General features: G+C 47.2%; 1 protein-coding gene across 1 annotated transcript in view; it reads left to right on the top strand.

The window, feature by feature from the left end:
• The window catches only part of FAT2 (FAT atypical cadherin 2), an 87,413-nt gene that overhangs the window by 49,402 nt on the left and 19,826 nt on the right, over positions 1 to 18,185 (top strand). The window contains exons 13-19 of the mRNA XM_024121770.3: positions 1,734 to 1,967; positions 4,592 to 4,975; positions 7,082 to 7,296; positions 8,295 to 8,432; positions 9,038 to 9,181; positions 10,814 to 11,011; positions 15,115 to 15,925. Coding sequence (XP_023977538.1) covers positions 1,734 to 1,967; positions 4,592 to 4,975; positions 7,082 to 7,296; positions 8,295 to 8,432; positions 9,038 to 9,181; positions 10,814 to 11,011; positions 15,115 to 15,925 — 2,124 coding nt within the window. The remainder of the gene's footprint in view (positions 1 to 1,733; positions 1,968 to 4,591; positions 4,976 to 7,081; positions 7,297 to 8,294; positions 8,433 to 9,037; positions 9,182 to 10,813; positions 11,012 to 15,114; positions 15,926 to 18,185) is intronic.

Below are 18,185 nucleotides of genomic sequence, written 5' to 3'. Positions count from 1 at the left end.
AAGGATTCAAGCAGGTGAGAGTCATGGTCAAAGACATGATCTCAAGATTGTATGCTGCAGATTGAGATAAAATCTCATAGCATTGTTGCAAGGATCCCAACAAATAAAGTATATAGAAATCTAGCCTAGGTCTGGCACATAATAAGAATTCAGTAGATACGGTTTCCATTGTCAAATATTATCAGTTAGGGGACAAAGCGGAGAGTGGGAAACAGAGAGCCCAGCAGAGTAGACCACGAATACTTGGGAGAGGTTGGCCTGTGAGCATCTGGTGGAGACGACAGGGTAGAGACAGCTTCCTTTAGAAAATGAGGGATCCCTGTCCTGCTGCTATAAGGAAGGGTATGGAGACGGACAGCACAGAAGGCCCAGGTGACAGAGAGCCAGCTGCTGACACTTGACTTGGAATCAGTAGCTCAAAGGATGCCTTGGAGATTCCTGAGCAGGGAGGTGGCAGGTGAGAGCTGGTATCCCAGAAAGCTGTCTGGATAGAAGGAGACAGCATTGGGACTTCCCTGGTGGCGCAGTGGTTAAGAATCCGCCTGCCAATGCAGGGGACACAGGTTCGAGCCCTGGTCCGGGAAGATCCCACATGCCACGGAGCAACTAAGCCCATGCGCCAAAACTACTGAGCCTGTGCTCTAGAGCCCCCGAGCCACAACTACTGAAGCCCACGCACCTAGAGCCCGTGCCCCGCAACAAGAGAAGCCACTGCAGTGAGAAGCCCACGCACCGCAATGAAGAGTAGCCCCCACTCGACGCAACTAGAGAAAGCCCGTGCGCAGCAACGGAAACCCAACGCAGACATAAATAAATAAATAAATAAATAAATAAAATAAAAAGGAGACAGCATCACCCTTTCTGACCCCAGCATGGGCATGCTGAGTCACCCCAAGTAGGTGACCTAATCTTTGTTGCTGTTTGTCCAGCTGCAGGATGATCGGTGGGGTCTTAAAAAAAAAACAACTCAGCGGTTTTTCTGAGTATGGAAATTATACATGCTCATTATTCAAAAATTCAAACCATGTAGGCATGTATTATGCGGAAATTGGAAAGTCTTCATGATAACCAGCCTCTCCCCCAAAGATAAGCACTCTTCGTATATATTCTATCAGACCAGTTTTCCACACATCCCCCAAATCTCTGTGTAGCATACTACTTTGTGACTTTTTTCTCATAGCAATATCTTGGTGCTATTAACAAGGCAATACATAAAGCTCTATCATAATTCCTTTTCTGTTGCATAGTATTTTACTATGCGGCTAAATGATAATATATTTAACCAGTACCTTTTTGAAAGACACAGGATATTTTCAGTATGTTGCTATTTATAAAGAATGCTGCAGAGAATATCTCTATATGTATATTTTATCCTTGGGTTGATTATTCTATAGGATACATTCCTAGAAGTAAAACTGCAGGCCAAAGGATAAACCCATTTTATGTGCTGTTAGAAATTGCCTAACTGGCCTTTTAAAATGTTGTGGCTCTTTGTAGCTTGTTGGTGTGGATCTTAAACTGGGGATGTGGTGGTGGAATGTGACTAGGGAGGCGAGCAGGTGTGGAAGCTATAAGACTGAACCTCTTTCCTAACCATTTGTACACAGGACTGACCCCTTTTCTCTGTGACAGCACACCGTATGGCTGGGTTTGTCTCACATAGACATCAGGAAGTCACATGCTGGGGTCATGGCCCCCAGAGAAAGCTCACTTGCTGTCCTTTCTCCGGCCAGGGGAGCTGACCACACTCACAGCCTTAGACCGAGAGAAGAAGGATACATACAGCCTTGTTGCCAAGGCGACGGATGGAGGCGGCCAATCGTGCCAGGCAGATGTGACCCTTCACGTGGAGGATGTGAATGACAACGCCCCCCAGTTCTTCCCCAGCCACTGTGCTGTGGCAGTCTTCGACAACACCACAGTGAAGACCCCTGTTGCGGTGGTATTGGCCCGGGACCCGGACCAAGGTGAGAAAGAGAAGGATTGGAGGCCATTTGCTTACGGGGTCACCCTGGGCAAGGGTATGGCTTTCTCTGTGCTGCTCTGAGACTGGCAATACCTCACTCCTGAGCCTAGAGACAGGTACAAGTAGAAAATGTCCACAAACTGCATACCTAAGTGCTAGGTACGAAAGATTTTGGCAATGTTTCAAAGCTGGTATGGGGCATTTCAGCCTCATTGTTTCTCACTGCCACTAAGACCTGGAGCCCTTTCAATCCCACCATTTAACCTCAAGAACATTTGAATACAAACATTTAATGTGAAATATACCAATCAGAATTATTCAACTCTGATTAATTGGCCACAAGAAAGAAACTTAGGGCACAAACTCCATCAAGTCTATTAAATTCTTAGATCAATTTTCTAGTCAATGAAGTGGAATATTTTACATTTTATTTTGCATTTTAATTTTAATGACATTGTTTTCATTAGGGTTAAATCTTTTCCTTTTACTATTTACAAGGCAAATTGGATTCATCCAGGAGTCTTCATTCCATATTACACCAATTATAGCTTCTGACATCATGAAGTGTTTCATTGTGAAGATCTCTATAACTATAGATATATGTATATATATATACATATTTATACATATATAAACACATATACATGTATGTGTGTGTATATATATATATATATATATATATATACACACATCCAATTTTCTTGAATTAAATTTTATAATTTAGGTGGGGTAAAAAAATACCCTCAGGGTCAAAGTCTCCAGAGGAACATAGGATATGACAATGATGAAGATAATGATGGTGATAAAAGAGGGATCAAAACACCCTGCTGGACTTCCCTGGTGGCGCAGTGGTTGAGAATCTGCCTGCCAATGCAGGGGACACGGGTTCAAGCCCTGGTCTGGGAAGATCCCACATGCCGCGGATCAACTAGGCCCGTGAGCCACAACTACTGAGCCTGCGCGTCTGGAGCCTGTGCTCCGCAACAAGAGAGGCCGCAATAGTAAGAGGCCCACGCAACGTGATGAAGAGTGGCCCCTGCTTGCCACAACTAGAGAAAGCCCTCGCACAGAAACAAAGACCCAACACAGCCAAAAATAAATAAATTAATTAAACAAACAAACAAACAAACAAACAAAAAAAACACCCTGCTTTGTTTGACACCAACAGAGTAAATTTAAGACTTCTTAGAGGAAGTGAGTTTTAGCTTGGCATCGAGGAAGGTGAGAGATTTTGGAGGAACGCAGGGGTCCTAGGGAGGGCAAACAGCAGTGCAAAGGCATCTAACATCTAAGGCCCTGCAAATGCTCAGTTAGCCAGTGCTTGCACACCTCCAGGGACAGGAAGCTCCCTACTTCCTAGGCAGCCCCTTCTTTCCATGGTACCTCAGATAATGATCAAGTGTTACCTTTTTGGAGCAGACATCTGTCAATCACGGTCCTGCCATCTGCAGCCACACAGATCTCCCAGACCCTGGCCCATGACAGCCCTTCAGAGACTAGGAGACGGTGACTATCTGCTCCAGCCTCAAGGTTCCCTTTCTGGGTAGAAGGGCCCTAGTTTCTTCAATCTCGTGTTTCCAATCCCACCTCTCTTCTAGTACTCGTCCTTTGGCCTTGCACAAATTAACCATTAAAACTTCAAAGCTGTTATTATTATTCTAACCCAAATATTCCACCTCAATATTCCAAATGTAGCCTGACCAGCACCTCTCTCTCTCTCTCCAGAAAATTCATACATGGGAGAATGTGCATGGTATGCACATTTATTTCATGTAAATTCAATGAAAGGGCTGTGTGTCCCCACGTGTGTATAAGACTCAATCCCTATAGGCTCAGAGCCTGTGCTTTTCCCACTGGGTAAGGCTCTCATGGTTGAGCACTAAATGTTGGTGTTCTTCAGACCCTATGGTCCCCACATGAGCCAACTGCTTCATCTGGTCCACAACCAAAGGAAATAATAGCACCTGAGTCAGAGCTGGAAAAACACTACATGCTTTGATTTACTAAGAACTTTCCGTGGGTGTGTGTTTTTTTGTTTGTTTGTTTTGTTTTATTTTGATATAATTATAGACTCATAGGAAGTTGTAAAAATAGTACTGAGAGGCCCAGCACCCTTCACCCAGCTTCCCCCAAAGGCAGCATCTGCAGTATGATATCAAAGCCAGGAAACTGGCCCTGGGACATTACTGGTAATTGGACTCCAGTCTTATTCAGATTTCACAGTCTCTATATGCACTCATTTGAATACGTATGCAAACACCACCACAATCAAGATACAGGATTGTTCTATCACAACCAAAGAACTCACTATGGGTGCTTTTGATCTTGCACAATTTTTATTTCGTGAGCTGACACTGGACCCTAACCTCCACATAAACAGCTTCAGATATCCTTAAGCGTTTGCAGAATAACCCTCCCCCCTTCATAAGAACCTTTCTATGAGGCCTTGAGCCCCACCCTAGTCAAGAACCCTCACATGAGAGAGTCTCACTGCTAACAGCCTAAGCATGTTAGCATTTATGGGGACCCTGCCCGCCAGGCCCTCCTCTGGCTAAAAGCTCTGCGGCCGGCAGGGCCAGAGGAGGGTCCCTCTGTATGAATCACGCGCTCTGTCTCCCCCCACAGGCACCAATGCCCAGGTGGTTTACTCTCTCACGGACTCTGCCGAAGGCCGGTTTTCCATCGAGGCCACCACGGGCGTGATCCGCCTGGAGAAGCCACTGCGGGTCAGGCCACAGGCAGCACTGGAGCTCACCATCCGTGCCTCTGACCTGGGCACCCCAATACCGCTGTCCACGCTGGGCACCGTCACCATCTCCGTGGTGGGCCTGGATGAATACCTGCCCGTGTTCCTGAACACCGAGCACAGCGTGCAGGTGCCCGAGGATGCCCAGCGTGGCACGGAGGTTCTGCGGCTGGCCACCCTCACTCGCCCGGGCGCCGAGAAGACCAGCTACCGCGTGGTCAGCGGGAACGAGCAGGGCCGGTTCCGCCTGGATGCCCGCACAGGTGAGGGAGCACGCCCCACTACACACACACACACACACACACACACACACACACACACACACAGACTTGGGGAACACTGGATTCCTCGCATACCATAGCCCCTCCCCAGGATCCTTCAGCCCCTTCTTCACTCTCCATCTCTCCAGGTACCAAGTCCCTTCTTGCAGCATGGGGCCAGCTTATATGGAAACACCCCTTATTCCACTACATCCCCACCAAAGACTCTGTTGAGGACTCTCTCCTCCCAGCTTGCAGCTTCATAGTCCTGGCTCACACCCAACCCCAGGAGGCTGAAGCAACCTCCATCCTTGGCTGCCGAGGCACGAAGCACTTGCTAGAATCTGGGGCTTAAGCAGCCCAAGGCAAGGCTGCCTGCTTCCCTCCTAAAGCCTTCCCAAAACATCCGGGGACCCCCGAATTTTCCCTTAGTCTCATAAAGACAGAGAACTAGGAAACCGGCTCTCTTCTATCCTAGCCACAGAAGGATCTAAGTCAGACTCCCAGAATCCCACGGAAGGGAGGATTCAGAGGCTGCTCAGGTCAGACCAGGCTCCATGTGGATTCCTCACCACAACACCTCTGCAACGGTGCGCTCTACCTCTTAAGGCAGCCGCCTTACTGTTGAGCAGTATTTTTTTAGTTTTTATTACAGGGACTTTAAACATATAAAAAATAGACGAACAGTATAATGGACCCCATGTTCCCATCACCCAGCTTCAGTAATTATCAATATTTGTCTAGTCTGGTTTCATCTTTGCCCCCCATATCCACCCACTGCTGAGTTATTTTAAAGCAAATCCCAGACATGATATCATTTGGTTTGTAAATACTTTGGTGTGTATCTCTCTCTAAATGGTAAGGACTCCTTGTATAAACACAACCATAATACCATTATCACACCCCAAAGATAATAATTCCTTAATACAATCCGATACCCAGCCAGACAATTTTTCAGATTATCTCATAAATGAGTTTTAGAAGTTGATTTGCTTGTCAACATCCCCCAAATGTCCACATATTGCATCTGGTTGATAGGCAGTATCTTAAGCCTCTTTTAACCTCTAACGTTTTCCTCTCCCTCTTTATTTCCTGCTTCCATTTATTTAATGAAATATTGGGGTCGTGTGTGAGGCCGGATTTTTAAAATAATTTTGGATTGGCTAGTTGTATCTTTATGGTGTCATATAACATATCCCGCTAGCCCCTATATTTATTATAAATGACATTTGGATCAAAGACCTTGATGCAGTTCAAGCTCAATATTTTTGCCAACAAAGCTTCATAGATGATGCTGGGCTCTCCTTTGCACCACATAAGGAGGCACATAATGGCTGATTGGTTCTTTTTTCTGAGGTCCAGATTGATGGTGGGTTCGGGGGTTGTCAGCCTGATCCATCCAGCTCTTCTTCTAATGGTTTTAACAGCCTTTAATGATTATTTCCCAGATATATTATTTCATTAGGGGCTGCAAAATGGTGATTTTTCTAACCTTATCATTCCTCATTCATTTACTAACTGGAATTATTTTATGAAGAAGAGTTTTCTACCATTAACCATTCAGTTATCCAGGAATGACAGGACAAATCCTTGTTCTTTTACTTTCCAGTGTTCAGAATAATAAATCTCTGCCCTAATAATTTGTTAAACAGCTTTGGGTATCATAAAACTCTATAATCTAAGTTCTGTCATTTACTAGGTGACTGAGCTTGGGCAAGTCACGTAGATGTTAGGAGCACCAGCCGACTTACCTAGAAAATGGAAATCACACTTGTTCCTGCTCTACAGGGTTATCACAGATCTACATGAGATAGAGTCAATATTATAGAATTAAACAAGATTTCAATGAAATAATACAGAAATAAATGAGGGAAACTCTACTGTTGAGAATGGTAATAAGGAAAACGAGAGGAGATGGAGGGGAAGGGAGAGACTATGGGAGAGAGAAAATGAAGAGGGAGGTGAGATGATGGAGGAGATGATGCAGGAGGTCTGTCTCTCCCAACCCAGTTGAGCTGTTTCTCCCGGGGTGTGGCTCAAGACCCCCTCAGTACTCTGCCTTTGTGGTCCCAACTGCCTCAATGCTCCCATCACCTCTTGTTTCCTCAGGGATCCTGTACGTCAATGAGAGCCTGGACTTTGAGACAAGCCCCAAGTACTTCCTATCCATCGAGTGCAGCCGGAAGGGCTCCGCCTCCCTCAGTGACATGACCACAATCGTGGTCAATATCACTGATGTCAACGAACACCGGCCCAGATTCTCCCAGTATCTGTACAGCACGAGGGTCTTAGAGAATGCCATCGTGGGTGATGTTGTGCTCACAGTAAGGATCTGCAATTTTGCACTTTTGAGGGGCATGGACTCTGGGGTGGGTTCTTCTCTCCCCCCTCCCCCAGTCATCTATGAACATGGATTATTTTATCAATTAATACACTACAGACTTGACTCTGACTTGTAGCCACTCAACCAAACTCTCTCATGATAAAATTTCTCAGAGCCACGTTTGGTAAGATCTAGATCAGGTACTGAAAGAATGGGACATGGGAGAGGACCCAGAGCACGGCCAGAGGGACACTGAGTGTCAGCGTGGGAGGGGAGGAAGAGAGGGGACACCAAACAACACCTCTTTGCATTTAAACGTGTAATTGCTCCCCACTTCGTGGAGTGAAACCAAACTCTGTATGTCCACATTCGAGGTTCTCATCTTCCACCCCATGACATGCACCCTATGCTCCAACCACACAGGAAGAGGTACCTTTCCCCAAACATCCTCTGTACTTTCATACCTCTGGGCTCATATTGTTTCTTCTGCCTGGAATGCTGGCTCCACTTCCAGAAGCCTTCAAGGCTTCATGAATCCTCTTCTAATCTCCCCAGGTGAAATTTATCACCATAAAGTGGATCATATTTTGCCCCAAATTAGACTTGTCCATAAAATTAGACATTAAGCTCCCTGAGGGCTTATTCATTTTGCCACATTCCTCAACTCCTAGCACAGGACCCTAGCACCCTGTCAGTTATGAGTGAATGAATGAATGAATGAATGAATGGATAGATAAACGAAGCAACCATGCACGCTGACATCCATACTAGGATGTAAATGAGGAGATTCCCTTGGCAAGGACGACCATGGTCCAGGGATTGCCAGCCCAAGGGCAAGGACATCAGCCACTTGGATAGCGATGTCTGTGTCCTCATGCAGTGGGGGCTTCCCACTATGGGGCAGGGACATATCTGTGCCCCCTACACTCCCAGGGGCCAAGATTCCTTTCTGTTCCTTCTTGCCTCTCCAATTACAACTGTCACGCGCCTCTATTGCAGGTGTCAGCGACTGACGAAGATGGACCCCTAAATAGTGCCATCAACTACAGCCTCATAGGAGGGAACCAGCTTGGGCACTTTGCCATCCACCCCAAGAAAGGGGAGCTACAGGTGGCCAAGGCCCTGGATTGGGAACAGGTGAGTCATGTGGGAGGGGCCCAATCTGAGCTCATCAGAGCAGAATATAGCCCTGCTGCAGGTCCAGAGGGTGAACTGCATTCAACACCCCATCCTGACACTTCTCCAGACCTGCCCCTAGGGTCTCCCACTCCTTTTCTCTGTGGGTCCCCTGTGACCTGTGAGGCCAGCAGCAGGAGAGGGGCTGAGTAACCTTTAACCTTCCTGAAAGAGCTCAGGCCAGCTTCTATTAACCAGGGATCATCAGATCATTACAACAAGTTATCACTTATTGAGCACCTGCTCTGTGCCAGGAACTTTGCTAAGTGATGTACATACATTACGCCATTTGGTCCTTAAAGTAATCCTAGGAGGTAGGTCCTAATACCGTCCTCACATAAGTTTAGTCACTTTCCCAAGGTCTCACAGCTAGTAAATGGTTAAACTGGAAGTCAAACCTACTTCTGCCTGACTCTAGAACCTGAGCCTTAAAAGGCTATGGGAGAGTAATGGGGGAGGGCATAGGGGAGTGTCTCCATCTTATTTTTCTAAAAACATCAGTCATGAATCAGGGGGCAGAACTGAGTGGTCTTGTTGCTAACTCTCCCCTGGGCATCTTGCTGTAGGTTTCTAGCTACTCCCTGAGGCTCCGAGCCACAGACAGTGGGAAGCCCCCACTGCATGAGGACACAGACATCGCTATCCAAGTGGCTGATGTCAATGACAACCCACCAAGATTCTTCCAGCTCAACTACAGCACTTCCATCCAGGTATGCTCAAGCTTCCCAAAGCATCCTGAATCCATCTTCCCTTCATATCCCTCCTAGTGGGGGGCACTCACCACTGATACCAGCCCACCCAAACAATGACTGTGACCTTGCATTGATATCCCTAATGGCAACACGGTCTGCTGAAGGGGATTATGGATTACACAATTAAAAATTATCAGGCACTGTGCTAGGCACGTCCACATCCATTATCTCATAGGGGACTCACACAGCCATATGGAAGTAGACAGTACCCATTTTATAGATTTTTTTAAATGGAGGTATAGAAATGTGCCACAGTCAAAATGTGGCAAATTTGGGATTTGAACCCAGAAGATCTTCCAGATCCCAAGCTATTTCCACCATACTAATGGTTTGTGAATGGGATTTGGAGAGAGTCTTAAGATTCCGTGGGGAATTGTGACCGCAAGGGGTGAGGGAGGTGAGGAAGTAGGTAAGAGGACAGAGTTCTGTGTTGCACTATGCATCAACCAGGGTCACCCCACTTTCACCTGTTTTGTATCACGAGTATGAGTTAGGATGCTTTGGCTGCAAATAACAGATCACCTGACTAAAAACTTATTAAATAATAAGGCCTTATTATTTTACATAACAAAAGGTCTGCTAGTGGGAAATTCTATTCCAGAATTGGTTATTTCAGCAGGAAACTGATATCACAACGTTGGGTTACCTTCTTCAAAATTCCTGTACCTTCTCCCTCATGGTAACAAAATGGCTGCTGCAGCTCCAGCATCACATCCTTGCTAAACGATCTTCAAAGGCAAACAGATGGGGACTTCTTTTGCAGAATCTGTTTTTATCAAAGAAGAAGATTTTTCAGAACCCCCACCTGGTAGACTCCTCCAATGATCAGAAATAGATTACACGATCACCCTTAAATCCAAAAACCGGCACAGGGACTCAGATTATTGTAACAGACTTAAACCAATCATAGTCCGTCTCCTCTTAGGAGAAGGGGTATATCTTTGCTGAGGATATTGCCACCCAACACCTGAACAAAAGTAGGGTTTTGTAAGAAAGGAAGGAAAGAATGCCTGTTGGATAGGCAACTACCAGTTTCTGCTCATAAGATACTGTTTGTAGATAAGGTTTTGATGCTAAAAAAGACAGTTAACAACCACTGTGTTACAGCATACTGAATTTCCGTGTTATAGAACAATGACTGGAACAATATCCAGGGGATCCATTTTTCTGTTAATTCCTATCATCTTTGAATTTTCTCATTGGTCCTCTAATCAGAAAACCATTTATAGGTTTTCAATGGACCCTATGAATCACAAAATTCCCACATGGACCCCAGGCACTAATTTATATACATGAGTCATCAGCTATATGACTTCGGCAAGTCACCTCTATAGGATAAAGGGACTCTAAAGACCCTTCCAGCCCCAATGGGCTTTGTTTCTAAAAACCAGCACTGCCCTCAGGAAGTTCAAAAGTCAACAACTAATTCACAGATGGGCAGAATGAATGAATGACATCTCAAGATGCAGACATGACCTGGGAGCAGCCAGAGTGCTGAGGACTCATCCCAGAGAAGGGGACCCAGAAAGATGTGAAAGAAAGGACTGGGACTCATTTTGCTCTTTGATTTCCTGTCTCTCTTGGTCTCAGGAAAACTCCCCCATTGGCAGCAAAGTCCTGCAACTGATCCTGAGTGACCCGGACTCCCCAGAGAATGGTCCCCCCTACTCATTCCGAATCACCAAGGGGAACAATGGCTCTGCCTTCCGAGTGACCCCGGACGGATGGCTGGTGACCACTGCAGGCCTGAGCAAGAGAGTCCAGGAATGGTATCAGCTTCAGATCGAGGTGAGAGCTGCGTTGGGCCACCGGTGGTGACCACGGGGACAGAAAATGTGCTGACAAAAGCACCACCAGTGCTTCTCTTATTAGAAAAAACAATACACAGAACTCTCTTCCTTTGTGCCAGGCACTGGCCTAAGTGCTTCACGGGCATCACTGCATTAAATCCCCACAACATGCTTTACAGTGAGTACAGTTATTACCCCCAGTTTCCAAATGTGGTAACTGAGGTACCCAGAGGTTAAGTTACTGGCTGAAAGTAATGCTACTAATAAGTGGTAGAGCTGGGCTGCTTCAAACCCAAGCATTCTGACTCCAAGCTCTTAATTCCTCCCCTGCTCCCAGAGAGAACAAAAACTCCCTCACCCTGTCTCTAACTCCTTGAGTTTGGCCAGGACAGCTCTCTGAACCTCAAGTCTTTTTAAAGACCTACCTCAGAGAATTGGTGCTGTTATCGAACCAGGTTCAGTTTGTCCAACCGCGCAGCAAACTGAAATGCTGAGATGCCGAAGTCTGCAGTAAAGAGAGGGTTTGTTAGCAAGGCAGCCAAGCAAGGAGATAGGAGAACAAGTCTCAGAACCCCCTCCCAAAAGGCAAGGGGCTTGGGGCATTTATGAAATAAAGAATAAAGGAGCAGGGCAGTCTGAGCTGTGGGGAGCATGGGGATCATGGGGAAAGGTGACTGGAAAAAGGTGCAGTAATCATAGTTCTGCCGCAGGTGTAACTAAGCTACAGGCCTCTGCACGTTCAAAAATGGAGGCAGTCAGCACTATCTGAGGGTTTTCTGCCCTCTGACGTCAAGGTCACCAAGCAGACCCTTGGGCATGCCCAGTTAAAGGGTCAGCGGTCCTACCCAGTCTTAACCAGCTCAACTCCAACTAGTCATGGTTGACTCCAAGTCCTGGAAAATAACTCTGGCAAACATCTTATTGTTTAGGATATGCGCAGATGCAAGTCTTTAAATGACCTTGTTTAGTGAAGGCAGGTGAAATGAATTTGACTAATCCATGGATCCACTAATCCATGATTACCCACAGTTTCAGTGCAGGGGTCAAATGAGAGAACATATACATACATGGAGAGGATTATAGTGATATTATATGGGTTGTATGAGAACTGCCCAAGGAAAAGTGGCCAAGATGGTGATCAAACATTTCTCCCTCATTTCATTCCCCCAAATCCCTTTCCTAAATCTCAAATCTAGTGGATCCTACTATTCTGTGAACTTCTCTGGGCTCACGATGATGTAGTCATCCATTCAGCCAGCCAACCAGCCAGCCAGCCATTCATCATTCAACAAATATTTATGAGTACTTATCATCATTCAACAAACATTTATGAGTACTTATCATATACTTAACATTTATGAGTACTTATCATATGCCATATGAGTGCCATATGAGTACTTATCATATGGCATGCTACCTGATAGTAATATAGCAGGGGAAATAAGGGGATGATCCCCATCCCTGTGGGCTTTTTTTTTTTTTTTTTTTTTTGCGGTACGCGGGCCTCTCACTGTTGTGGCCTCTCCCGTTGTGGAGCACAGGCTCCGGACGTGCAGGCCCAGCGGCCATGGCTCACGGGCCCAGCCGCTCTGTGGCACGTGGGATCCTCCCGGACCGGGGCACAAACCCGCGTCCCCTGCATTGGCAGGCGGACTCTCAACCACTGCACCACCAGGGAAGCCCCTCCCCGTGGGCTTTTGATTCTAATTATGGCGATAAGCAATAAACAGATGAAGAAAGTGACAGGAGGCTCATAAGGCACAAGAGAGACACTTTCAGAGGGTGGCTGCCCTTGTGAGGAGGGGGCATTTGAGCTGAGATCTGAGGAGCTGGCCATGTGGAAAGTGGGCGGGAGAGCATCACAGGCAGGAAGAGCAAGATGAGACCAAGTTCCAGGGTGGGAAAGAGCTTGAAGTGACCTGAGGTGTTGCCACGTGGTCAGCGCATGGTTAGCATTGGTGGGAATGAAGTTGAAGAGATGGGTTGGGTGGATCATGGGGTCTCATAGCTTGGATGACTGTGTTATTTGAGGCCCAAACTGTGATGCTCTTGAGAGTGAGAGCGGCACTAAAAATAGTTAATTGGTGATAAGTGATCCACAAAGGTGAAAATCAAGACTGTCCTGGGGTAACCAGGAAGTAGAGTCATCCTAATGATAAGCCTTGATAATACTTTTAGATTCTAATCGAAGTGCAGTTACAAGTGATTGAAGGGTTTCAAAGAGAGAAGTGACCCTTCTTGTGTCTCAGGAGGCTTGTTTTTGAAGCTCTAGAGAAAGTCAGTTGAAGGGGGCAGGAGTGGTTGAGGGAGACCAGTGAGAATTCATCTAAGCTGGAGGTAGTGGTGATGAGATCTTGAGGTGATGGTGAAGATGAACAAGTGGACATATCTGCGACAGGTTTTGCTTGGAAATAAATGGGAGTCGGTGGTGGATTGGATATGAGGAGAGAGAGAAAAGAGAAGAATCAGGACCACTCCCTGGTTCCTGGCTCCAGTAAAGTCTGGATGGTAGGGCCATTTATGAGAAAGACTTGGGGTGGGGGAGGGACAGGTTTATGGGGTAAAATGAGGGCTCTGCTTAGCATATGTTACCTTTCAGGTGTCCATGAAATATCTAAGGAGAGGTGTTCAATAAGCAGCTGGGAATGGGAGTCTCAGAGGACAGGTGTGGGCTAATATAGAGGGTCCTAAAAGCCAAGGGCATAGGTGTGATTGTCTAGGGAGGCAACAGCTTCCTGACCTCTGTATACTGGCCCAGACAATCACTCAGTAACTATTGGCATCATCACTCTCTCTTGCATTTGTCTTGTATTTCCTCTTCCGTTCACTGGGAGGCACTATAGGCCAGCAAAGAAACGGGCTATGAACACAAGAAGTTCAGATTCTGCTCTGGCCTTACCTGCTGTATGACCTTGGGCACGTCACTTGACCTCTTTGAGACTCAGTTATATTTTTTTAAAATAGGACACTTCAGGGTACTTACCTCATAAGAAAGATAAACTATGATCATGCATTTAAAGCATTCAAAAGTGACTGGCACACAGTTTGTACTCAGCTAATATTAGTTATATATTATTCTTAGTAGTAATATTAATTATTCCTGTTGCTATTTATATCTCATCAGTGTTATGCACAATTCCCAGCAGTAGGTGTAATATTGCACCTTTCTCCTGCACTCAAAGCGAATCCACATGAACAAGATATTACCGTAGGGAAAACCGTGAAGACCCTGCTGACAGCTGAGAAAGTGATAACATTACTGAGGAGAGGAAGGAAAGCTTCCTCCTTGCTAAGTCCAGACAGAAAGTTGCAGAGATGCTTGGTGAAATGTGCAAGGGAAAGGCATTTCTAATTTACAATCTTTCCTTGCTTAAGTGAGGTCACGTTGCTTCAAACCTGCAGTGGCTTTTCGGGCCTGACTTAAATCCAACCTTGTGCTCCTCAGCCCATCAGCGACAGCCTGGGCTTCCCTCTCTACTCACCTCTGGCCCTCGGCCCTGCCCGCTCCTCCAGCAGCAGTGGTCCCTTCCTGCTGTGTTGAGCATTCTTTCCCACCAGAGGGCCTGATGCTTGCTGTTCCCTGTCTGTCACCTCTTCTCCTCACCTCTCTTTTCTCCTGATCATAGCGGAGGGCCTGGCACATACAAGGCACTCAATAAATATTTGTTGGCTGAGCTGAAGAAGACATGCCCACCCCGACCCCGACCCCAGTCACATAGTAAAGAGGAGTAAGAGAACCCCCTTAGGCTGGCAGGGGTCATGAAGGGTGTACCCTAGAATCACTAGGAGACCTTTGATGACCCTCCTAAGGAAAGAGACAGAATGAGAGAAGCTCAAGAGGTAGGAGGCCGCGTGTGGCTGGAGAGGCTTAGGACGGGCTCAGAGAAGTGTCAGATGGAAGGTGCAGTTAAGTTTTACCACCCACACCAGTGATGTGGGATGTAACTCCCTCCACAGAGCCCTCAGCGCTTTTGGAGTTATGATTTTCCCTTTCAAATGCGACAACACGCTGAGCCTGCCCTGGAGCAGAGGGACGTGGCTCCCCGGGGAGGCCCCAACAGCCGCGGTCCTATGGTAATTCTGTGCCCGCTTCACCCACAGGTGTCAGACAGCGGCACCCCACCCCTCTCATCTTCCACGTCGGTCAGCGTCCACGTCAGGGAGCAGAGCCACTACCCACCCTCCGCCCTCCCACTGGAGATCTTCATCACCATCGGGGAGGAGGAGTTCCAGGGCGGCATGGTGGGAAAAATCCACGCCACAGACCGAGACCCACAGGACACTCTGACCTACAGCCTGGCAGGAGAGGAGAGCCTGGGCAGGCGCTTCACAGTGGGCGCGTCTGATGGCAAGATCATTGCCGCCCAGGGGCTGCCTCAGGGCCGCTACACGTTCAACGTCATGGTCAGCGATGGGACCTTCTCCACCACTGCCGGGGTCCACGTCCACGTGTGGCATGTGGGGCGGGAGGCTCTGCAGCAGACCGTGTGGATGGGCTTCCACCAGCTCACCCCGGAGGAGCTGGTGAGTGACCACTGGAGGAACCTGCAGAGGTTCCTCAGCAACAGGATGGACATCAAACGAGCCAACATCCACCTGGCCAGCCTGCAGCCTGCAGAGGCCATGGCTGGGGTGGACGTGCTCCTGGTCTTTGAGGGGCATTCGGGGACCTTCTCCAAACTCCAGGAGCTGGCATCCATCATCACTCACTCAGCCAAGGAGATGGAACACTCGGTGGGAATTCAGATGAGGTCAGCCATGGCTGTGGTGCCCTGCCAGGGGCCAACCTGCCAGGGACAAATCTGCCAAGAGACCGTGCACCTGGACCCCAGGGTTGGGCCCACGTACAGCACAGCCAGGCTCAGCATCCTGACCCCGCGGCACCGCCTGGAGAGGAACTGCTCCTGTAATGGTGAGGAATGGGACTTCCCCGGGACAACCAGCGCTGATGGCCCAGCCAGACTGACTCCAGGGATGGAGATCCCAGCAGGGGGCTCTCTGGGGTAGTGAGAGGGACATTTTAACAGGGTTAAGGAGCAGGGACCACCACGAGACAAGTGCGGCCTCACAAAATCTAGTCATGGAATAGCATCCTAGTTCTGGTCACTTTTTGGAACTTCGAAAATAATGGTAAGAATTCAAGAGGCAGTTCAGCATCACAGCTGAAAGCATGGACTCTGGCATCAAGTTGCCTGGGTTCAAATCCCAGCTATGCCACTAGCTAGCCAGATGACCTTAAGAAAATTATTTAACCTCTCTGTGCCTTTGCACTGTTGTAGGGATTAAATGAGAATTAAATATCAAGTGCTTGCTTAGAAAAGTGCCTGACCTACAGAAGGTGGTCAATTAACCCGAGTTACTAGCACTACTATTATTATTACTACAGCCTGATAGTTTTAACCTCAACTTTTAGACTAAGCAGCTCAGGTTCAAACCCCAGCTCTGTCATTTACGAGCTGTGTAACTTTGGGTGGATTACTAAAACCCTCTGAGCTTTTTCCTCATCTTTGAAATAATGAAGATAGTATCATCTGCCTCCTTGAGTTGGTTTGGGGAGTAAATTACTTAATGGATATGAAAGCATTTTAACCCCTAGCTGTCTCATACTAAGCACCCCATCAGTGATGGCTGCCATTCACATGCTGGTAGTTGTTGCTATAAGGACTCTGCTATGCGCCAGTCTCTGTGTGTATGTTACCTAAACTCATTGCCACAACCTTAGGAAGCAGGATCATTAGCTCCATCTACAAATGAAACAGGTATGGGGATTGTATTGGTTTGCTTGAAACTGTACAGCCTCCAGTGAAGAGCTGGTTATTCTAATACCTGTGTCCCACTCTAAAGCCTGAGCTCTTCGCCAAACTCTTTAGGAACTTGGTGTTCTGACAGGACTTATCCCAGTGCCCCTGGCATTAGGACCAATGCCCTGGATCAGCTCAGGTGCATTTGCAAAAGGGGAATGACATCACCCCACCCCCTTGCCCCCTGCCTGGCCTGGCCTAGGGGTCCATCCAGATTGCATTAGGGAAATTCTAGGAAGATTTGTGGACTTTCTCCAGGATCCTCTGGATTTAGGCTAGGTGAGCTACTCTACGGGTATGGGGTGGGCTGGGGCGGCAGGTGTTCCCTTCTCGTGTCTCTTACCCTGGAGTCGGCTGCAGGGAAAGCTGTGATGGCTGAAGTTTCTCTCTTGACCCCCTGGCATCAGATAGCAGAGGTTCTAAAATTCAAGATTATGCAAAATCACCTGGGGAGCATGTTTATAAAGTGACCTGCTCCTGGCTGTCACCTCCGGAGTTTTTTATTTAGAAAGTCTTGGGTGACGCCTGGAATTGGCATTTTTAGCCAGCACCTCAAGCATTTCTGAAGCAGGTGGGCCAAGGGCTGCACTTTGAGAAATACTAGGTAGGCTGGCTCACCTAACACCAGAATCACTTGGAAAGAAGTTTGGTTTCTGTTTGTTTGTTTGAATATTTTAGTGAAACAGGACATAAGAAAGATCCATGTATCATAAGTGTACAGCTCAACAAGTGTTCACAAATCAAATACACCAGTGTAACGAGCCTAGATCAAGGTAATCACCTAGATCAAGGACCAGAATATGATCAGCATCTCAGAAACCTCCCTTGGGCTCTCTTCCAGTTGCTACACCCATCATAGGGAAATTTTTAAAATACAGATACCCAAGTGCCACCAGAACTACAGAATCTTAATCACTAAGGGTAGAGCCTAGCATTCTGTATTTTAAAAGATTCTTCAGCTGATGCTGATACTCAGCCAGGTTTGGGGATTCTTGATCTAGATCATCTGCAATATCCCATCCAACAATGGAATTGCCAGCATCAGAGTGTTTTAGACGTACGGTATGACAGCATCTTAGCATCTTGTAATCCCATGGGCCTCACTTTCTGGTTCTTTCTCCTCCTTTTGGCCTGTGTTCCCTCTCTTCAACAATCTTCTTCCCTAGGAATCTGGAGCCTGTACTGCTCATCCCTTCTCCTGACAACTGATAAGCTTATTCACACTGAGGTTTTAGGGATTTAATAACTGAACTCACTTCTGAGGAGGGTGGATTTTTTTTTTTTTTTTTTCTGTACGCGGGCCTCTCGCTTTTGTGGCCTCTCCCGTTGCGGAGCACAGGCTCCGGACGCGCAGGCTCAGCGGCCATGGCT

This window comes from Physeter macrocephalus, chromosome 8 (genome assembly GCF_002837175.3).
Source record: "Physeter macrocephalus isolate SW-GA chromosome 8, ASM283717v5, whole genome shotgun sequence".
Classification (NCBI taxonomy): domain Eukaryota; kingdom Metazoa; phylum Chordata; class Mammalia; order Artiodactyla; family Physeteridae; genus Physeter; species Physeter macrocephalus.
This window is presented reverse-complemented; position numbering and strand designations above follow the sequence as displayed.